Below are 19,208 nucleotides of genomic sequence, written 5' to 3' on the forward strand. Positions count from 1 at the left end.
AGGTGAATTTGTATGTCTATGGTGGCCTGATATGGTTCCCAATCAGAGGCAGCTGTTTATAGTTGTCTCTGATTGGGGATCATATTTAGGTAGCCATTTCCCCATGGTTATTCGTGGGATCTTGTCTACATTTAGTTGCCTGGGTGCACAACAGTAGAGTCACGTTTCGTTTGGTTGGTTGTTTTGTTCAGTGAGTTTCGGTTTATTATAATTAAAATGTGGAACTCTACGCACGCTGCGCCTTGGTCTTCTAATTTCACCGATCGTGACAACAGTGGAGTATCTGTCCATAGGACCACTTTAAGCCGTACACTCCACAGAGCTGGGCTTTACAGAAGAGGGGCCAGAAAACAATATGCAAACATGTTTGGTGTTCGCCAAAAGGCATGTGGGAGACTCCCCAAACATATGGAAGAAGGTACTCTGGTCAGATGAGACTAAAATTTAGCTTTTTGTCCATAAAGGGATATGCTATATCTGGCAAAAACCCAACACCTCTCATCACCCCGAGAACAACATCCCCACAGTGAAGCATGGTGGTGGCAGCATCTTGCTGTGGGGATGTTTATCATCGGCAGGGACTGGGAAACTGGTCAGAATTGAAGGAATGATGGATGATTTTAAATACAGGAAAATTATTCAGGGAAAACTGTTTCAGTCTTCCAGAGATTTGAGACTGGGATGGAGGTTCACCTTCCAGCAGGACAATGATCCTAAGGATACCGCTAAAGCAACACATTTAAATGTATTTGGAATGACCTAGTCAAATCCCAGACCACAATCCAATTGAGAATCTGTGGTATGACTTAAAGATTGCTGTACACCAGCGGAACCCATCCAACTTGAAGGAGCTGGAACAGTTTTTCCTTGAAGAATGGGCAAAAATCCCAGTGGCTCGATGTGCCAAGCTTATAGAGACATACCCCAAGAGACTTGCAACTGTAATTGCTGCAAAAGGTGTCTCTACAAAGTATTGACATTGGGGGGGGGGGTGAATAGTTATGCACGTTCAAGTTTTATGTTGGTTTGTCTTATTTCTTGTTCCACAATAAAACATATTTTGCGTCTTCAAAGTGGTAGGCATGTTGTGTAAATCAAATGATACAAACCCCCCAAAAATCTATTTTAATTCCAGGTTTTAAGGCAACAAAATAGGAAAAATGCCAAGGGGGGTGAATACTTTCTCAAGTCACTGTAAGAAAGTGTGTGGAAGTTTGAAGTCTCAGACAAAAAAAGGTAAAAGCCTGAGCATAGATTGTTCTCTGCTTTTTTTGAGCACGTTAACCAGTCTGAGCAATTTGAGCACACAGCCTCCTGGGTAAATTTATGAATACATATCCTCTCGACCTCTAGCAGAGCAGCAGACAATGGTTGACTCTCAAAACCTGCTTTAAGCAATAGCCCTTTGAAAGTACCATACGAATACAAAACACTGCCTAACCATTATGAATATTTCTTTTTAGGGATAGGAACAGAAAGAGATAGAGAACAAAGAGTTGGGAAGAGTGACAGAAGAATGCCCAGGGGAGGAGCTCTAGTGAGAGTGCCCAGGGGAGGAGCTCTAGTGAGAGTGCCCAGGGGAGGAGCTCTAGTGAGAGTGCCCAGGGGAGGAGCTCTAGTGAGAGTGCCCAGGGGAGGAGCTCTAGTGAGAGTGCCCAGGGGAGGAGATTTGACATTCAAATTTGATTAAATACACTTTACCGAGGGCTGAGGCCAGGGTCTGATTTCCACACAACAGTGCCGACGGCCGAGAGAACCACGGGCCATGGTTCCACACACGTACACACACACGACTGAGAGACCCACGGGCCATGGTTCCACACACACGACTGAGAGACTCACGGGCCATGGTTCCACACACGTACACACACACGACTGAGAGACTCACGGGCCATGGTTCCACACACGTACACACACACGACTGAGAGACTCACGGGCCATGGTTCCACACACGTACACACACTCGGCTGAGAGACCCACGGGCCATGGTTCCACACACGTACACACACACGACTGAGAGACCCACGGGCCATGGTTCCACACACACGACTGAGAGACCCACGGGCCATGGTTCCACACACGTACACACACACGACTGAGAGACTCACGGGCCATGGTTCCACACACGTACACACACACGACTGAGAGACCCACGGGCCATGGTTCCACACACACGACTGAGAGACCCACGGGCCATGGTTCCACACACGTACACACACACGACTGAGAGACTCACGGGCCATGGTTCCACACACGTACACACACGCGGCTGAGAGACCCACGGGCCATGGTTCCACACACACGACTGAGAGACCCACGGGCCATGGTTCCACACACGTACACACACACGACTGAGAGACTCACGGGCCATGGTTCCACACACGTACACACAGGCGGCTGAGAGACCCACGGGCCATGGTTCCACACACGTACACACACACGACTGAGAGACTCACGGGCCATGGTTCCACACACGTACACACACTCGGCTGAGAGACCCACGGGCCCACCGCCGGCCTCTTCATTAGGCGGTATAATTTCTGCCTGATGATTAAAACGTCTCCGGTGTTGAGGAGACCTGAAGGTTACACCACAAAAGGCTCTCCTCCCTGTGGACGGAGAAGAGAAAGATAGCTGCCTCATCAGAATGTTAAGTAATACAGTTTTAACCAGCTCACAACTTCCCTGCATTTAACACTTTGGTTATGTGTACTGAACAAAAATATTAACGCAGCACGCAACAATTTCAATGATTTTACCGAGTTCCAGTTCATATAAGGAAATCAGTCAATTTAAATAAATTCATTAGGTCCTAGTCTATGGATTTCTCATGACTAGGCAGGGGTTCAGCAGGGGTGTCCAATCACTGGGGAGCCAGGCCCACCCAATGAGAATGAGTTTTTACCCACAAAAAGCATTTATTACAGACAGAAATAGTCCTCTGCAACCATGACTGGGCAGGGGTGCAGCCTTGGGTGGGCCTTGGAGGGCATAGGCCCACCCACTCAGACGATCCTACAGGTGAAGAAGCCGGATGTGGAGGTCCTGGGCTGGCGTGGTTACACGTTGGACCTACAAGGCCAGTTGGACGTACTGACAAAGTTCTCTAAAATGAAATTAGCATTCAATTATCTGGCAACAGCTCTGGTGGACATTCCTGCAGCGTGCCAATTGCAAGGTCCCTCAAAACTTGAGACATCTGTGGCATTATGTTGTGGGACAAAACTTCACATTTTACTGCCCAGCACAAGTTGCAGCTGTGTAATGATCATGCTGTTTAATCAGCTTCTTGATTTGCCACACATGTCAGGTGGATAGATTATCTTGGCAAAAGGAGAAATGCTCACTAACAGGGATGTAAACAAATCTGTGCAGTCACGGCCTGATCTTAGATCCTTTTTATTCTCTATGTTTGGTTAGGTCAGGGTGTGATTTGGGTGGGCATTCTATGTTCTCTATTTCTTTGTGTTTGGCCGTGTGTTGTTCCCAGTCAGAGGCAGCTGTATTTCATTGGGGATCATACTTAAGGCAGCTCTTTTTCCCTCCTTCAGTGTGGGATCTTGTCTTTGTTTGAGTGCATGTAGTTTGACCGACGAAGCTTTTCGTCCGTTGTGTTGTTTATTGTTTTTTTCTTGGTGGAACATTTTAAAGGAAAGAATGTACGCCTACCACGCTGCACCTTGGTCTCCTTCCGACGACAAACGTTACATGTGCACAAAACTTTAGGAAACATTTCTGGGATTTATTTTATTTCAGCTCATGAGACATGGGACCAACACTTCACGTGTTGCGTTCATATTTTTCTTTAGTGTATCAGTCACTCTCATCCAAGACTGGAGTCTGATCAGACACACAGAAAGGTGTCTATTATCCATAACAGCAACTAGTGTGATTCATCAGCTTAAGAATGTCCCCCGTCGCTGCCACCTAACAGCCTTCTGGGTAATGAGAAGCAAATCAGGGGAGCCTATGGAAAATAATGACCGCAGCATCGTTCATCACCCTGGAGCACTTTAGAGCATGGTGCACATAAATTCCTACGACACTGCCACAACGCTGCACGCCCCCCCCCCCCACACACACACACTGATACGCAGCACCATAATAGGTTTAATAATGAGGGAGAAAGAGCGAGAGAGAGAGAGACAAACATCAAGAGAGAACCTCTTGGCCCTAATCGGTGGGTTGAAGGCCTGGAATCAGAGAAGGAAGACTCAGCCATGAGCAGAGAGCTCAGATCAAAAGTCGGCTGATTGGTTTAGGAGGTTTGTTCCTTACGAGTCGTCATATTTATCTGGTGGATCAGGCTAAGAGTCTTATAGCTGGCGCAGTGAGCCACTGTCGAGGGTAGAGAGATAAACACTGCCAGCTGTCACTAGAGTCTCTCACCACATTGTTAGTGTCAGTAAGGGTGGGCTGGGCTGTCCCTGGTATGCTCTTTCCTCAACAATACCCTCCGTACTGCTCCCAATGGAGATGATGTTCCCTACAGAAAGACATAGATGCGGTAAAGAACAACGAGGCCATGACATCGTGCCAACATCAATCCTGAAATTGTAACCTTGCTCCCAGTAGAAAGACATGAACATGCTATATCTATTTTCACCTGATATGCAGTCATGAGAGCAACACCAGTCCACACAGTTGTAGGATCTTTAATTTGAAAATAATCCTGCAGCAACAGGATGTGGATTAAAATGAATGGAGATTTTTGAAGGGTTTGATACACTAACTACAGTATACCACTAACCGACAGTATACCACTAACCCACAGTATACAGTATACTACTAACCCACAGTATACAGTATACCACTAACCTACAGTATGCAGTATACCACTAACCTACAGTATACAGTATACTACTAACCCACAGTATACAGTATACCACTAACCCACAGTATACAGTATACCACTAACCTACAGTATGCCACTAACCTACAGTATACAGTATACCACTAACCTACAGTATACAGTATACCACTATCTACAGTATACAGTATACCACTAACCTACAGTATACCACTAACCTACAGTATACAGTATACCACTAACCTACAGTATACAGTATACCACTAACCTACAGTATACCACTAACCTACAGTATACAGTATACCACTAACCGACAGTATACAGTATACCACTAACCTACATTATACAGTATACCACTAACCGACAGTATACAGTATACCGCTATCTACAGTATACAGTATACCACTAACCTACATTATACAGTATACCACTAACCGACAGTATACAGTATACCACTAACCTACAGTATACAGTATACCGCTATCTACAGTATACAGTATACCACTAACCTACAGTATGCCACTAACCTACAGTATACAGTATACCACTAACCTACAGTATACAGTATACCACTATCTACAGTATACAGTATACCACTAACCTACAGTATACCACTAACCTACAGTATACAGTATACCACTAACCTACAGTATACAGTATACCACTAACCTACAGTATACCACTAACCTACAGTATACAGTATACCACTAACCGACAGTATACAGTATACCACTAACCTACAGTATACAGTATACCACTAACCTACAGTATACAGTATACCACTAACCGACAGTATACAGTATACCACTAACCTACATTATACAGTATACCACTAACCGACAGTATACAGTATACCACTAACCTACAGTATACAGTATACCGCTATCTACAGTATACAGTATACCACTAACCTACAGTATACATAATACCACTAACCTACAGTATACAGTATACCACTAACCTACAGTATACAGTATACCACTAACCTACAGTATACAGTATACCACTAACCTACATTATACAGTATACCACTAACCTACAGTATACAGTATACCACTAACCTACAGTATACCTCTAACCTACAGTATACAGTATACCACTAACCTACAGTATACAGTATACCACTAACCTACAGTATACAGTATACCACTATCTACAGTATACAGTATACCACTAACCTACAGTATACCACTAACCTACAGTATACAGTATACCACTAACCTACAGTATACAGTATACCACTAACCTACAGTATACCACTAACCTACAGTATACAGTATACCACTAACCGACAGTATACAGTATACCACTAACCTACATTATACAGTATACCACTAACCGACAGTATACAGTATACCGCTATCTACAGTATACAGTATACCACTAACCTACATTATACAGTATACCACTAACCGACAGTATACAGTATACCACTAACCTACAGTATACAGTATACCGCTATCTACAGTATACAGTATACCACTAACCTACAGTATGCCACTAACCTACAGTATACAGTATACCACTAACCTACAGTATACAGTATACCACTATCTACAGTATACAGTATACCACTAACCTACAGTATACCACTAACCTACAGTATACAGTATACCACTAACCTACAGTATACAGTATACCACTAACCTACAGTATACCACTAACCTACAGTATACAGTATACCACTAACCGACAGTATACAGTATACCACTAACCTACAGTATACAGTATACCACTAACCTACAGTATACAGTATACCACTAACCGACAGTATACAGTATACCACTAACCTACATTATACAGTATACCACTAACCGACAGTATACAGTATACCACTAACCTACAGTATACAGTATACCGCTATCTACAGTATACAGTATACCACTAACCTACAGTATACATAATACCACTAACCTACAGTATACAGTATACCACTAACCTACAGTATACAGTATACCACTAACCTACAGTATACAGTATACCACTAACCTACATTATACAGTATACCACTAACCTACAGTATACAGTATACCACTAACCTACAGTATACCTCTAACCTACAGTATACAGTATACCACTAACCTACAGTATACAGTATACCACTAACCTACAGTATACAGTATACCACTAACCTACAGTATACCACTAACCCACAGTATACAGTATACCACTAACCTACAGTATACCACTAACCCACAGTATACAGTATACCACTAACCTACAGTATACCTCTAACCTACAGTATACAGTATACCACTATCTACAGTATACCACTAACCTACAGTATACCACTAACCTACAGTATACAGTATACCACTAACCTACAGTATACAGTATACCACTAACCTACAGTATACAGTATACCACTAACCTACATTATACAGTATACCACTAACCTACAGTATACCACTAACCTACAGTATACAGTATACCACTAACCTACAGTATACAGTATACCACTAACCGACAGTATACAGTATACCACTAACCTACAGTATACAGTATACCACTAACCTACAGTATACATAATACCACTAACCTACAGTATACAGTATACCACTAACCTACAGTATACAGTATACCACTAACCTACAGTATACATAATACCACTAACCTACAGTATACCACTAACCTACATTATACAGTATACCACTAACCTACAGTATACCACTAACCTACAGTATACAGTATACCACTAACCTACAGTATACCACTAACCTACATTATACAGTATACCACTAACCTACAGTATACCACTAACCTACAGTATACAGTATACCACTAACCTACATTATACAGTATACCACTAACCTACAGTATACAGTATACCACTAACCTACAGTATACAGTATACCACTAACCTACAGTATACAGTATACCACTAACCGACAGTATACAGTATACCACTAACCTACAGTATACAGTATACCACTAACCTACATTATACAGTATACCACTAACCGACAGTATACAGTATACCACTAACCTACAGTATACAGTATACCGCTATCTACAGTATACAGTATACCACTAACCTACAGTATACATAATACCACTAACCTACAGTATACAGTATACCACTAACCTACAGTATACAGTATACCACTAACCTACAGTATACAGTATACCACTAACCTACATTATACAGTATACCACTAACCTACAGTATACAGTATACCACTAACCTACAGTATACAGTATACCACTAACCTACAGTATACCTCTAACCTACAGTATACAGTATACCACTAACCTACAGTATACAGTATACCACTAACCTACAGTATACCACTAACCTACAGTATACAGTATACCACTAACCCACAGTATGCAGTATACCACTAACCTACAATATACAATATACCACTAACCTACAGTATACAGTATACCACTAACCTACAGTATACCACTAACCTACAGTATACAGTATACCACTAACCCACAGTATACAGTATACCACTAACCCACAGTATGCAGTATACCACTAACCTACAGTATACAGTATACCACTAACCTACAGTATACAGTATACCACTAACCTACAGTATACAGTATACCACTAACCTACAGTATACAGTATACCACTAACCTACAGTATACCTCTAACCTACAGTATACAGTATACCACTAACCTACAGTATACAGTATACCACTAACCTACAGTATACAGTATACCACTAACCTACAGTATACCTCTAACCTACAGTATACAGTATACCACTAACCTACAGTATACCACTAACCTACAGTATACAGTATACCACTAACCTACAGTATACAGTATACCACTAACCTACAGTATACCACTAACCTACAGTATACCACTAACCTACAGTATACAGTATACCACTATCTACAGTATACAGTATACCACTAACCTACAGTATACAGTATACCACTAACCTACAGTATGCCACTAACCTACAGTATACAGTATACCACTAACCTACAGTATACAGTATACCGCTAACCTACAGTATACCACTAACCTACAGTATACCACTAACCTACAGTATACAGTATACCACTATCTACAGTATACAGTATACCACTAACCTACAGTATACCACTAACCTACAGTATACCACTAACCTACAGTATATCACTAACCTACAGTATACAGTATACCACTATCTACAGTATTAATGCTGAGTGACTATGACTCTCCTCTCATCTCCAAGGTAGTAATCACACTCCACAGGTGTTATTACTACCTCTGGGGGTTTAGAGCTTAAGGTAGTCACCTCATACTTGGGAGTATGGCTGGACGGTGCACTGTCCTTCTCTCAGCACATATCAAAGCTGCAGGCTAAAGTTACATCTAGACTTGGTTTCCTCTATTGTAATCACTCCTCTTTCACCACAGCTGCCAAACTCACCCTGATTCAGATGACCATCCTACCCATGCTAGACTAAGGAGACGTAATTTATAGATCAGCATGTAAGGGTGCTCTCGAGCGGCGAGGTGTTCCTTACCATTCCACCATCAGATTTGCCACCAATGCTCCTAACACGGAACCCAAAGCGGCTGCGCGCATGCGCCATCGTGCGCCATCGTGCGCCATCGTGCGCCATCGTGCGCCATCGTGCTCCATCATGCGCCATCGTGCGCCATCGTGCGCCATCGTGCGCCATCGTGCTCCATCGTGCGCCATCGTGCGCCATCGTGCGCCATCGTGCTCCATCGTGCGCCATCGTGCGCCATCGTGCACCAACGTGCGCCATCGTGCATAAATATATTTTGTCCCCCCACACCAAATGCTATCACGACATGCACCTGTTATGGCAAGGCGATCCCCGAGGGGAACTCCACCCCCCCATAAAGCTGAAAAGGTGGCGCAGGGAATTCAAAAATATTCTTTAGAAATATTTAACTTTCACACATTAACAAGTCCAGTACAGCAAATGAAAGATAAACATCTTGTTCATCTACCCATCATGTCCGATTTTTAAAATGTTTTACAGCAAAAACACAACATATATTTATGTTAGACCACCACCAAATCAAAGGAAAAACGCAGCCATTTTTTTCAGCCAAAGATAGAGTCACAAAAGCAGGATTAGAGATAAAATGAATCACTAACCTTTTGAAAATCTTCATCAGATGACAGTCATATGACATGTTACACAATACATTTATGTTTTGTTCGATAATATGCATATTTATATCCACAAATCTCAGTTTACATTGACGCCATGTTCAGAAATGCCTCCAAGATATCCGGAGGAATTATAGAAAGCTACGCCAGATAACAGAAATACTCATCATAAACTTTGACTAAAGATATATGTTCTACATATAATTAACTTCTTGAAACTCCCCATCCCGGATCCGGGTTTGTGACTAAAGCCTCAGGCTCATTAGCATAACGCAACGTTAACGATTTCTGAAAATCGCAAATAAAATGAAAATAATGCGTCTGCTCTCAAGCTTAGCCTTTTCTTAACAACACTGTCATCTCAGATTTTCAAAATATGCTTTTGAACCATAGAAATTGACTAATTTGTGTAAGAGTATGCAAAGCTAGCATAGCATTTTGCATAGCATTTAGCACACAACATTTTCACAAAAACCAGATAACCAAATAAATAAAATAATTTACCTTTGAAGAGCTTCTGATGTTTTCAATGAGGAGACTCTCAGTTACATACCAAATGCGCAGTTTTTCCTGAAAGCGTCTGTGTGTCGGAGAAATCGTTCCGTTTTCTACATTGCGTCTGGCTACCGAAACGAACCGAAAATTCAGTCACCTACAACGTAAAACTTTTTCCGGATTAACTACATAATATCGACCGAAACATGGCAAACGTTGTTTGGAATCAATCCTCAAGGTGTTTTTTCACATATCTCTTCATTGATATGCAGTTCGTGGAAGCTTGCTTTCCTCTCTGTATCGCATGGAAAAATACTGGCAGGTGACTTTTGCGCACCAATTTTGGCGCAGGACACCGGGCGGACACCTGGTAAATGTGGTCTCTTATGGTCAATCTTCCAATGATCTGCCCACAAATACGTCACAATGCTGCAGACACCTTGGGGAAATGACAGAAAGGGTTGACTCACTCCTCTCGCATTCACAGCCATATAAGGAGACAATGGAAAACAGAGCCTCAAAAATCCTTGTCATTTCCTGGATGCCATCTCATCTTGGTTTTGCCTGAAGCTCACGTTCTAGGGCACGCACAGAGAATATCTTGGTATTTCTGGACACGTCAGAGTGTTTTCTTTCGAATGGTATCAATTATATGCATAGTCGAGCATCTTTTTGCGACAAAATATCTTGTTTAAAACGGGAACGTTTTTCATCCAAAAATGAAATAGCGCCCCCATAGATGTAAGAGGTTAAAGATACACTGGTTCTTAATGCAACCGCTGTGTCAGATTTTTTTAACCGTTACGAAAAATTCTAACATTGCAATAATCTGAGACAGAGCTCAGACGTAAAAGTATTTCTCCGCCATGTTGGAGTCAACAGAAATACGAAATTACATAAATATTCCCTTACCTTTGATGATCTTTCATCAGAATGCAGTGCAAGGAGTCCTAGTTCCACAATAAATCGTAGTTTTTTTCCACAATGTCTATTACTAGTGTCCAATTAGCTGCATTTGCTAGCACTTTCAACTCACGTGCCCAAAAGCTGACGCTGGTCCAGGACAACTCGCACGAAAACTTCAAAAAGATATATTCCAGGTCGAATAAACTGGTCAAACTAAGTAGAGAATCAATCTTCAGGATGTTATTTTTCATATATATCCAATAACGTTCCAACCGGATCATCTGCAGCCAAATGGAACGGCGGTAGCACCCACAGAGAAATGTGCCACAGGAAAATTGCATTCTGCCAAGACCGTGACTATTTCCGCTCCCATTCGGTCAAAGTTCACACCAAAAGCTTCATTCCACGTTGTACTGAATGAGGACATCTAGTGGAAGGCGTAGGAAGTACTACCAGATCCATATCTTGTTGGGAAAGAAAGGGGCAATGACGTCAAAGTTGACCCACATTCAGAATTTCACTTCTTGTTTGGAAGATTGAGTTCTGTTACACTCACAGACATAATTCAAACAGTTTTAGAAACTTCAGAGTGTTTTCTATACAATATTAATAATAATATGCATATATTAGCAATCTAGGACAGAGTAGGATGCAGTTCACTATGGGCACGCAATTCATCCAAAGTGAAACTACTGCCCCTTATCCTCAACAAGTTTTAAAATATCAAAACAAACTCTGAACAAATTACATTAATTTGGGGACAGGTCGAAAAGCATTAAACTTTTATGGCAATTTAACTGGCTAGCTTTCACTTGCTAGCAAATTTGTCCTGGGATATAAACATTGAGTTGTTATTTTACCTGAAATGCACAAGGTCCTCTACTCTGCCAGTTAATCCACACATAAAACGGTCAACTGAATCGTTTCTAGTCATCTCTCCTCCTTCCAGGCTTTTTTTTCTCTGGACTATATATTGCAATTGGCAACTTTCATAAATCAGGTGCATTACCGCCATCGACCTCGTTCGTCTTTCAGTCACCAACGTGGGTTTTTACCAATGAGGAGATGGCACGTGGGTACCTGCTTCTATAAACCAATGAGGAGATGGGAGAGGCAGGACTTACTGCGCAATCTGCATCACAAATAGAACTGACTTCTATTTTAGCCCTTGGCAAAGGAGACACTCGTTGGCACACGCGAGCAGTGTGGGTGCAATAATTGAATGATATAGACTTCAAAATGTATTTTGCAATGCTCGCGATGCGAGCGGTGTAGTCACCCTGTTATAGGACACATCACTGCACTCTATACTCCTCTGTAAACTGGACATCTCTGTATACCCGTCACAAGACCCACTGGTTGATGCTTATTTATAGAATCCTCTTAGGCCTCACTCTCCCCTATCTGAGATATCTACTGCAGCACTCATCCTCCACCTTACAACAGTCACATTCTGTTAAAGGTCACCAAAGCACACACATCCCAAGGATCGCTCTTCTTTTCAGCTTGCTGCAGCTAGAGACTGGAATGAGCTGCAACAAACACTCAAACTGGACAGTTTTATCTCAATCTCTTCATTCAAAGACTCAATCATGGACACTCTTACTGACAGTTGTGGCTGCTTTGCGGGATGTATTGTTGTCTCTACCTTCTTGCCTTTGGTGCTGATGTCTGTGCGCAGTGATGTTTGTACCATGTTTTGTTGCTGCTACCATGTTGTGCTGCTGCCATGTTGTGTTGCTACCATGTTGTTGTCATGTGTTGCTGCCATGCTGTGTTGTCATGTGTTGCTGTCATGCTCTGTTGTTGTTTTAGGTCTCTCTTTATGTAGAGTTGTTGTTTCTTGTCGTGATGGGTGTTTTGTCCTATATTTGTATTTATTTTATATATTTATATTTTATTTTATTTATATTTATTTGTATTTTGAATCCCAGTCCTCGCAGGAGGCCTTTTTGCATTTTGGTAGGTCGTCATTGTAAAATAAGATTTTGTTCTTAACTGACTTGCCTAGTTAAAATAAAAGGGGAAAATAAATTGTTATGGATTTTATGTAAAATGACTAAAACATATATTTATTTTTTTAACCTTTATTTAACTCGGCAAGCCAGTTAAGAACAAATTCTTATTTTCAATGACAGCCTAGGAACAGTGGGTTAACTGCCTGTTCAGGGGCAAAACGACAGATTTGTACCTCGGGGATTTAAACTTGCAACCTTCCGGTTACTAGTCCAACACTCTAACCACTATGAAATGTGAGGTATATAAACCTATGTGCATGGTATGATTGCCAGAGCTCTCGTAAATAAACATTCTGACAATCATAGACTGACCTCTGTCTGTTTCATTTCAACCAGAACCTTACAAACTCTGGGTTACAGACCGAGTATTTTAATTGAAGTTCAGTTTATGAACCTTGAGAACAAATTGATCCTAACATAAATACAAATAAATAAATAAATCAATAGGGACAAAGAGGCCTAGAGAAGCTACATTGACAGTCCCAGCAGGGGTGTTACCTCAAACCGCCAGTTCTCCCCGTCCCATTTTTCTGTCTCCTAGGGTAGATAGAGATCAGTGTGTATGCAACACAATTGCAACCCTCTTGACTCTCTGTAACGAAATCAATGCACATTGATTTTATATTTAGACCGGAAGGAATTTTTGAGAGCTAGACATTCTTGGTGTCTGGTGCCATTGTCAGGATTAGAAATGCATAAATGTTTTTGTTACAGGTTTTTATGTTCCCAGTGGTCACTGAAGATTGACTATTAATACTGTAGGTTGTAGTACTGTTATATAACAATTGTACTATGAAAGGAAAGTTCAACATGTTTATTGGAATGACTGACTTTCAGAACACAATCCTCTTTTAAAGGCTGTGTTTTATTTAAATCTTTTAGCAAACATGTACCAGCTGTCCTACTCCTTCACACTTTCTAAACAGCTGACATTATCTACAAAACTCCGAGAAAGAGATGGAGAGACACCTACTGCCTTTCGTGAGGCAGCAACTCTCGTTCCCTCCCCCTGGGACGACTGTTCCACTCTGCTTGTTTAATTCATTCTGGTTCTCTCTCTCTCGTTTTCTCGTTTAGATAAATGCGACCTTACTACAATGACCCTTCCTCTAGTGTGACAATTATAAATACGTTATCTTGTATGGCAGAAGAAAGCAGAGGGACTTGATTTGATTTGATTTGATTTGGACAATAATGATGCAGACAGTTTTGTGGAATTCCTGTTGGAAAGTTGTTCTCCAGATGTTGAGAATACCTGTCTCTGTTTCTGTGTTGACTGGGTTCTTCTCAAGGCCACTCTGCCATTCAACCGCAAAAATACTTCATTTGACTATTTTTGTCTTCCCTTTCTCCCTCGTCCTTTCTTTCACTCCCCCACGTAAGATCTGAGATTGAAAAAATGTCAAAATTCCACCAGCGGTGAATTTTTTTTTTCTCCCTCTTCTCTTCTCTTCTTCTCTTCTCTTCTTCTCTTCTCTTCTCTTCTCTTCTCTTCTTCTCTTCTCGTCTCTTCTCTTCTCTTCTCTTCTCTTCTCTTCTCTGTTCTTTTTCCCCCCTTCCTTTGACAGGTGCAAGTGTAACCTTCACGCCAACAGTTGCGTGTTTGACAAAGAGAGGCTAAATTGTGAGTGTGAGCACAACACCACGGGACCGGACTGTGGCCGCTGTAAGAGGAACTACCAGGGACGGACGTGGAGCGCAGGATCCTATCTTCCAATCCCCAAGGGCACGGCAAATACCTGTGAGTAACCAACACACACACACGTGTGTATACACACACATACACACACAGCAATACACAAACATGAACAGATATATTCACACAAGCACAGATGCAGATAGATGTGATTTATTGTGAACAAATACAGTACCTACAGACGCACACACCCATGCACAATATCTTCCCCACACCTCATGGTGAACTGCAACAGTTTGACACACAATGCAGCGGGATCGATATCTCTCTCTCTCTCTCTCTCTCTCTCTCTCTCTCTCTCTAACCTGCTGATCCTCCTCTAACCCTAGTCTCCTAACTAGCTGGTTCTCTAACCCTAGTCTCCTAACCAGCTGGTCCTCCTCTAACCCTAGTCTCCTAGCTAGCTGGTTCTCCTCTAACCCTAGTCTCCTAACCAGCTGGTTCTCCTCTAACCCTAGTCTCCTAACCAGCTAGTCCTCCTCTAACCCTAGTCTCCTAACTAGCTGGTTCTCCTCTAACCCCAGTCTCCATCTCATCTCTTCACCCTGTTATGTCCAATCCGTGGCCCCAATATTAGGAAATTGTGCAGTCAGGTTTCCAGTCAGTAACAGTGTATGTTAAGTCAGTCTTTCATGCATTTGTATTTGTACACTGCTTTTTGACAACAGCAAATGTCTATCCACTGTTCTTAACAGGTCACATATGATCTGAGGGCCAGAGGGTTCGGTAGCCTTTAAAGACGTGCTGCAATCCAGTTGGTTATTAGTGTGTGTGTGTGTGTGTGTGTGTGTGTGTGTGTGTATATGTGTGTGTGTGTGTGTGTGTGTGTGTGTGTGTGTGTGTGTGTGTGTGTGTGTGTGTGTGTGTGTGTGTGTGTGTGTGTGTGTGTGTGTGTGAGTGTGTGTGTGTGTGTGAGTGTGTGCGTGTGTGTGTGTGTGCATGCGTGCGTGTGTGAGATGTGTGTGTGTGTGTGTGTGTGTGTGTGTGTGTGTGTGTGTGTGTGTGTGTGTGTGTGTGTGTGTGTGTGTGTGTGTGTGTGTGTGTGTGTGTGTGTATGTGTGTGTGTGTGTGTGCGTGCGTGCGTGCGTGCGCGTGTGTGAGATGTGTGTGTGTGTGTACACTCTTTTAGGAGACTAGTCCAGATAGTGGCAGCTGCTTACTTCTGTACCGCCCTCTTGGGGTTGTGGCGGTCATTACATTTTGTCAGCTGGTTATTGTCATGCAAAAGATTGCCGGTCTCACGGTAATTGACCATCAGTTAACATAAACACGTTTAGCATCTCCAGTCCTCCAAGCATACAAGCTGCATACAAGCTGCATACCAGCTGCATACAAGCTGCATACAAGCTGCATACAAGCTGCATACCAGCTGCATACAAGCTGCATACCAGCTGCATACAAGCTGCATTCCAGCTGCATACCAGCTGCTGATGCACGCCTTTGGAACATTACATTGTAATATACACCATCAAAATAAATCAATTTATTTTAGTCAGGTCTAAAGAAACATTATGAAATGAAGAAAATGTATTTCAGAAGAACAGATTATGAGTTGGTCTACAGTATGTTATCTGGCTCTATGATATAGACTGTAGGCCTGTTCATTTATTAGACTAGATACTGTATGTTATCTGGCTATAGACTGTAGGCCTGTTCATTTATTAGACTAGATACTGTATGTTATCTGGCTGTGCTCTATGATATAGACTGTAGGTCTGTTCATTTATCAGACTAGATACTGTATGTTATCTGGCTCTATGATATAGACTGTAGGCCTGTTCGTTTATCAGAATAGATACTGTATGTTATCTGGCTCTATGATATAGACTGTAGGCCTGTTCATTTATTAGACTAGATACTGTATGTTATCTGGCTATAGACTGTAGGCCTGTTCGTTTATCAGAATAGATACTGTATGTTATCTGGCTCTATGATATAGACTGTAGGCCTGTTCATTTATTAGACTAGATACTGTATGTTATCTGGCTCTATGATATAGACTGTAGGTCTGTTCATTTATTAGACTAGATACTGTATGTTATCTGGCTCTATGATATAGACTGTAGGCCTGTTCATTTATTAGACTAGATACTGTATGTTATCTGGCTCTATGATATAGACTGTAGGTCTGTTCATTTATTAGACTAGATACTGTATGTTATCTGGCTCTATGATATAGACTGTAGGCCTGTTCATTTATTAGACTAGATACTGTATGTTATCTGGCTCTATGATATAGACTGTAGGTCTGTTCATTTATTAGACTAGATACTGTATGTTATCTGGCTATAGACTGTAGGCCTGTTCATTTATTAGACTAGATACTGTATGTTATCTGGCTGTGCTCTATGATATAGACTGTAGGTCTGTTCATTTATCAGACTAGATACTGTATGTTATCTGGCTATAGACTGTAGGCCTGTTCATTTATCAGACTAGACACTGTATGTTATCTGGCTCTATGATATAGACTGTAGGCCTGTTCATTTATTAGACTAGATACTGTATGTTATCTGGCTATAGACTGTAGGCCTGTTCATTTATTAGACTAGATACTATATGTTATCTGGCTCTATGATATAGACTGTAGGCCTGTTCATTTATCAGAATAGATACTGTATGTTATCTGGCTCTATGATATAGACTGTAGGCCTGTTCATTTATTAGACTAGATACTGTATGTTATCTGGCTCTATGATATAGACTGTAGGCCTGTTCATTTATCAGATTAGATACTGTATGTTATCTGGCTCTATGATATAGACTGTAGGCCTGTTCATTTATTAGACTAGATACTGTATGTTATCTGGCTCTATGATATAGACTGTAGGCCTGTTCATTTATTAGACTAGATACTGTATGTTATCTGGCTCTATGATATAGACTGTAGGCCTGTTCATTTATTAGACTAGATACTGTATGTTATCTGGCTGTGCTCTATGATATAGACTGTAGGTCTGTTCATTTATTAGACTAGATACTGTATGTTATCTGGCTCTATGATATAGACTGTAGGCCTGTTCATTTATTAGACTAGATACTGTATGTTATCTGGCTATAGACTGTAGGCCTGTTCATTTATCAGACTAGATACTGTATGTTATCTGGCTCTATGATATAGACTGTAGGCCTGTTCATTTATTAGACTAGATACTGTATGTTATCTGGCTCTATGATATAGACTGTAGGCTTGTTAATTTATCAGACTAGATACTGTATGTTATCTGGCTGTGCTCTATGATATAGACTGTAGGCCTGTTCATTTATTAGACTAGATACTGTGTGTTATCTGGCTATAGACTGTAGGCCTGTTCATTTATCAGACTAGATACTGTATGTTATCTGGCTCTATGATATAGACTGTAGGCCTGTTCATTTATTAGACTAGATACTGTATGTTATCTGGCTCTATGATATAGACTGTAGGCCTGTTCATTTATCAGACTAGATACTGTATGTTATCTGGCTGTGCTCTATGATATAGACTGTAGGCCTGTTCATTTATCAGACTAGATACTGTATGTTATCTGGCTCTATGATATAGACTGTAGGTCTGTTCATTTATCAGACTAGATACTGTATGTTATCTGGCTCTATGATATAGACTGTAGGCCTGTTCATTTATCAGACTAGATACTGTATGTTATCTGGCTGTGCTCTATGATATAGACTGTAGGCCTGTTCATTTATTAGACTAGATACTGTGTGTTATCTGGCTATAGACTGTAGGCCTGTTCATTTATCAGACTAGATACTGTATGTTATCTGGCTCTATGATATAGACTGTAGGCCTGTTCATTTATTAGACTAGATACTGTGTGTTATCTGGCTATAGACTGTAGGCCTGTTCATTTATTAGACTAGATACTGTATGTTATCTGGCTCTATGATATAGACTGTAGGCCTGTTCATTTATCAGAATAGATACTGTATGTTATCTGGCTCTATGATATAGACTGTAGGCCTGTTCATTTATCAGACTAGATACTGTATGTTATCTGGCTCTATGATATAGACTGTAGGCCTGTTCATTTATTAGACTAGATACTGTATGTTATCTGGCTCTATGATATAGACTGTAGGCCTGTTCATTTATCAGACTAGATACTGTATGTTATCTGGCTGTGCTCTATGATATAGACTGTAGGCCTGTTCATTTATTAGACTAGATACTGTATGTTATC

General features: G+C 41.3%; 1 protein-coding gene across 4 annotated transcripts in view; it reads left to right on the forward strand.

Annotated features, from left to right (window-relative positions):
* LOC135518498 (netrin-G1-like) overlaps positions 1-19,208 on the forward strand; it is a 253,945-nt gene that overhangs the window by 154,350 nt on the left and 80,387 nt on the right. For all 4 annotated transcript variants that reach the window (XM_064943670.1, XM_064943671.1, XM_064943669.1 and 1 more), the window contains exon 3: positions 14,897-15,069. In XM_064943670.1, the coding sequence (XP_064799742.1) occupies positions 14,897-15,069 (173 nt within the window). The remainder of the gene's footprint in view (positions 1-14,896; positions 15,070-19,208) is intronic.

This window comes from Oncorhynchus masou, chromosome 28 (assembly GCF_036934945.1).
Source record: "Oncorhynchus masou masou isolate Uvic2021 chromosome 28, UVic_Omas_1.1, whole genome shotgun sequence".
Classification (NCBI taxonomy): domain Eukaryota; kingdom Metazoa; phylum Chordata; class Actinopteri; order Salmoniformes; family Salmonidae; genus Oncorhynchus; species Oncorhynchus masou.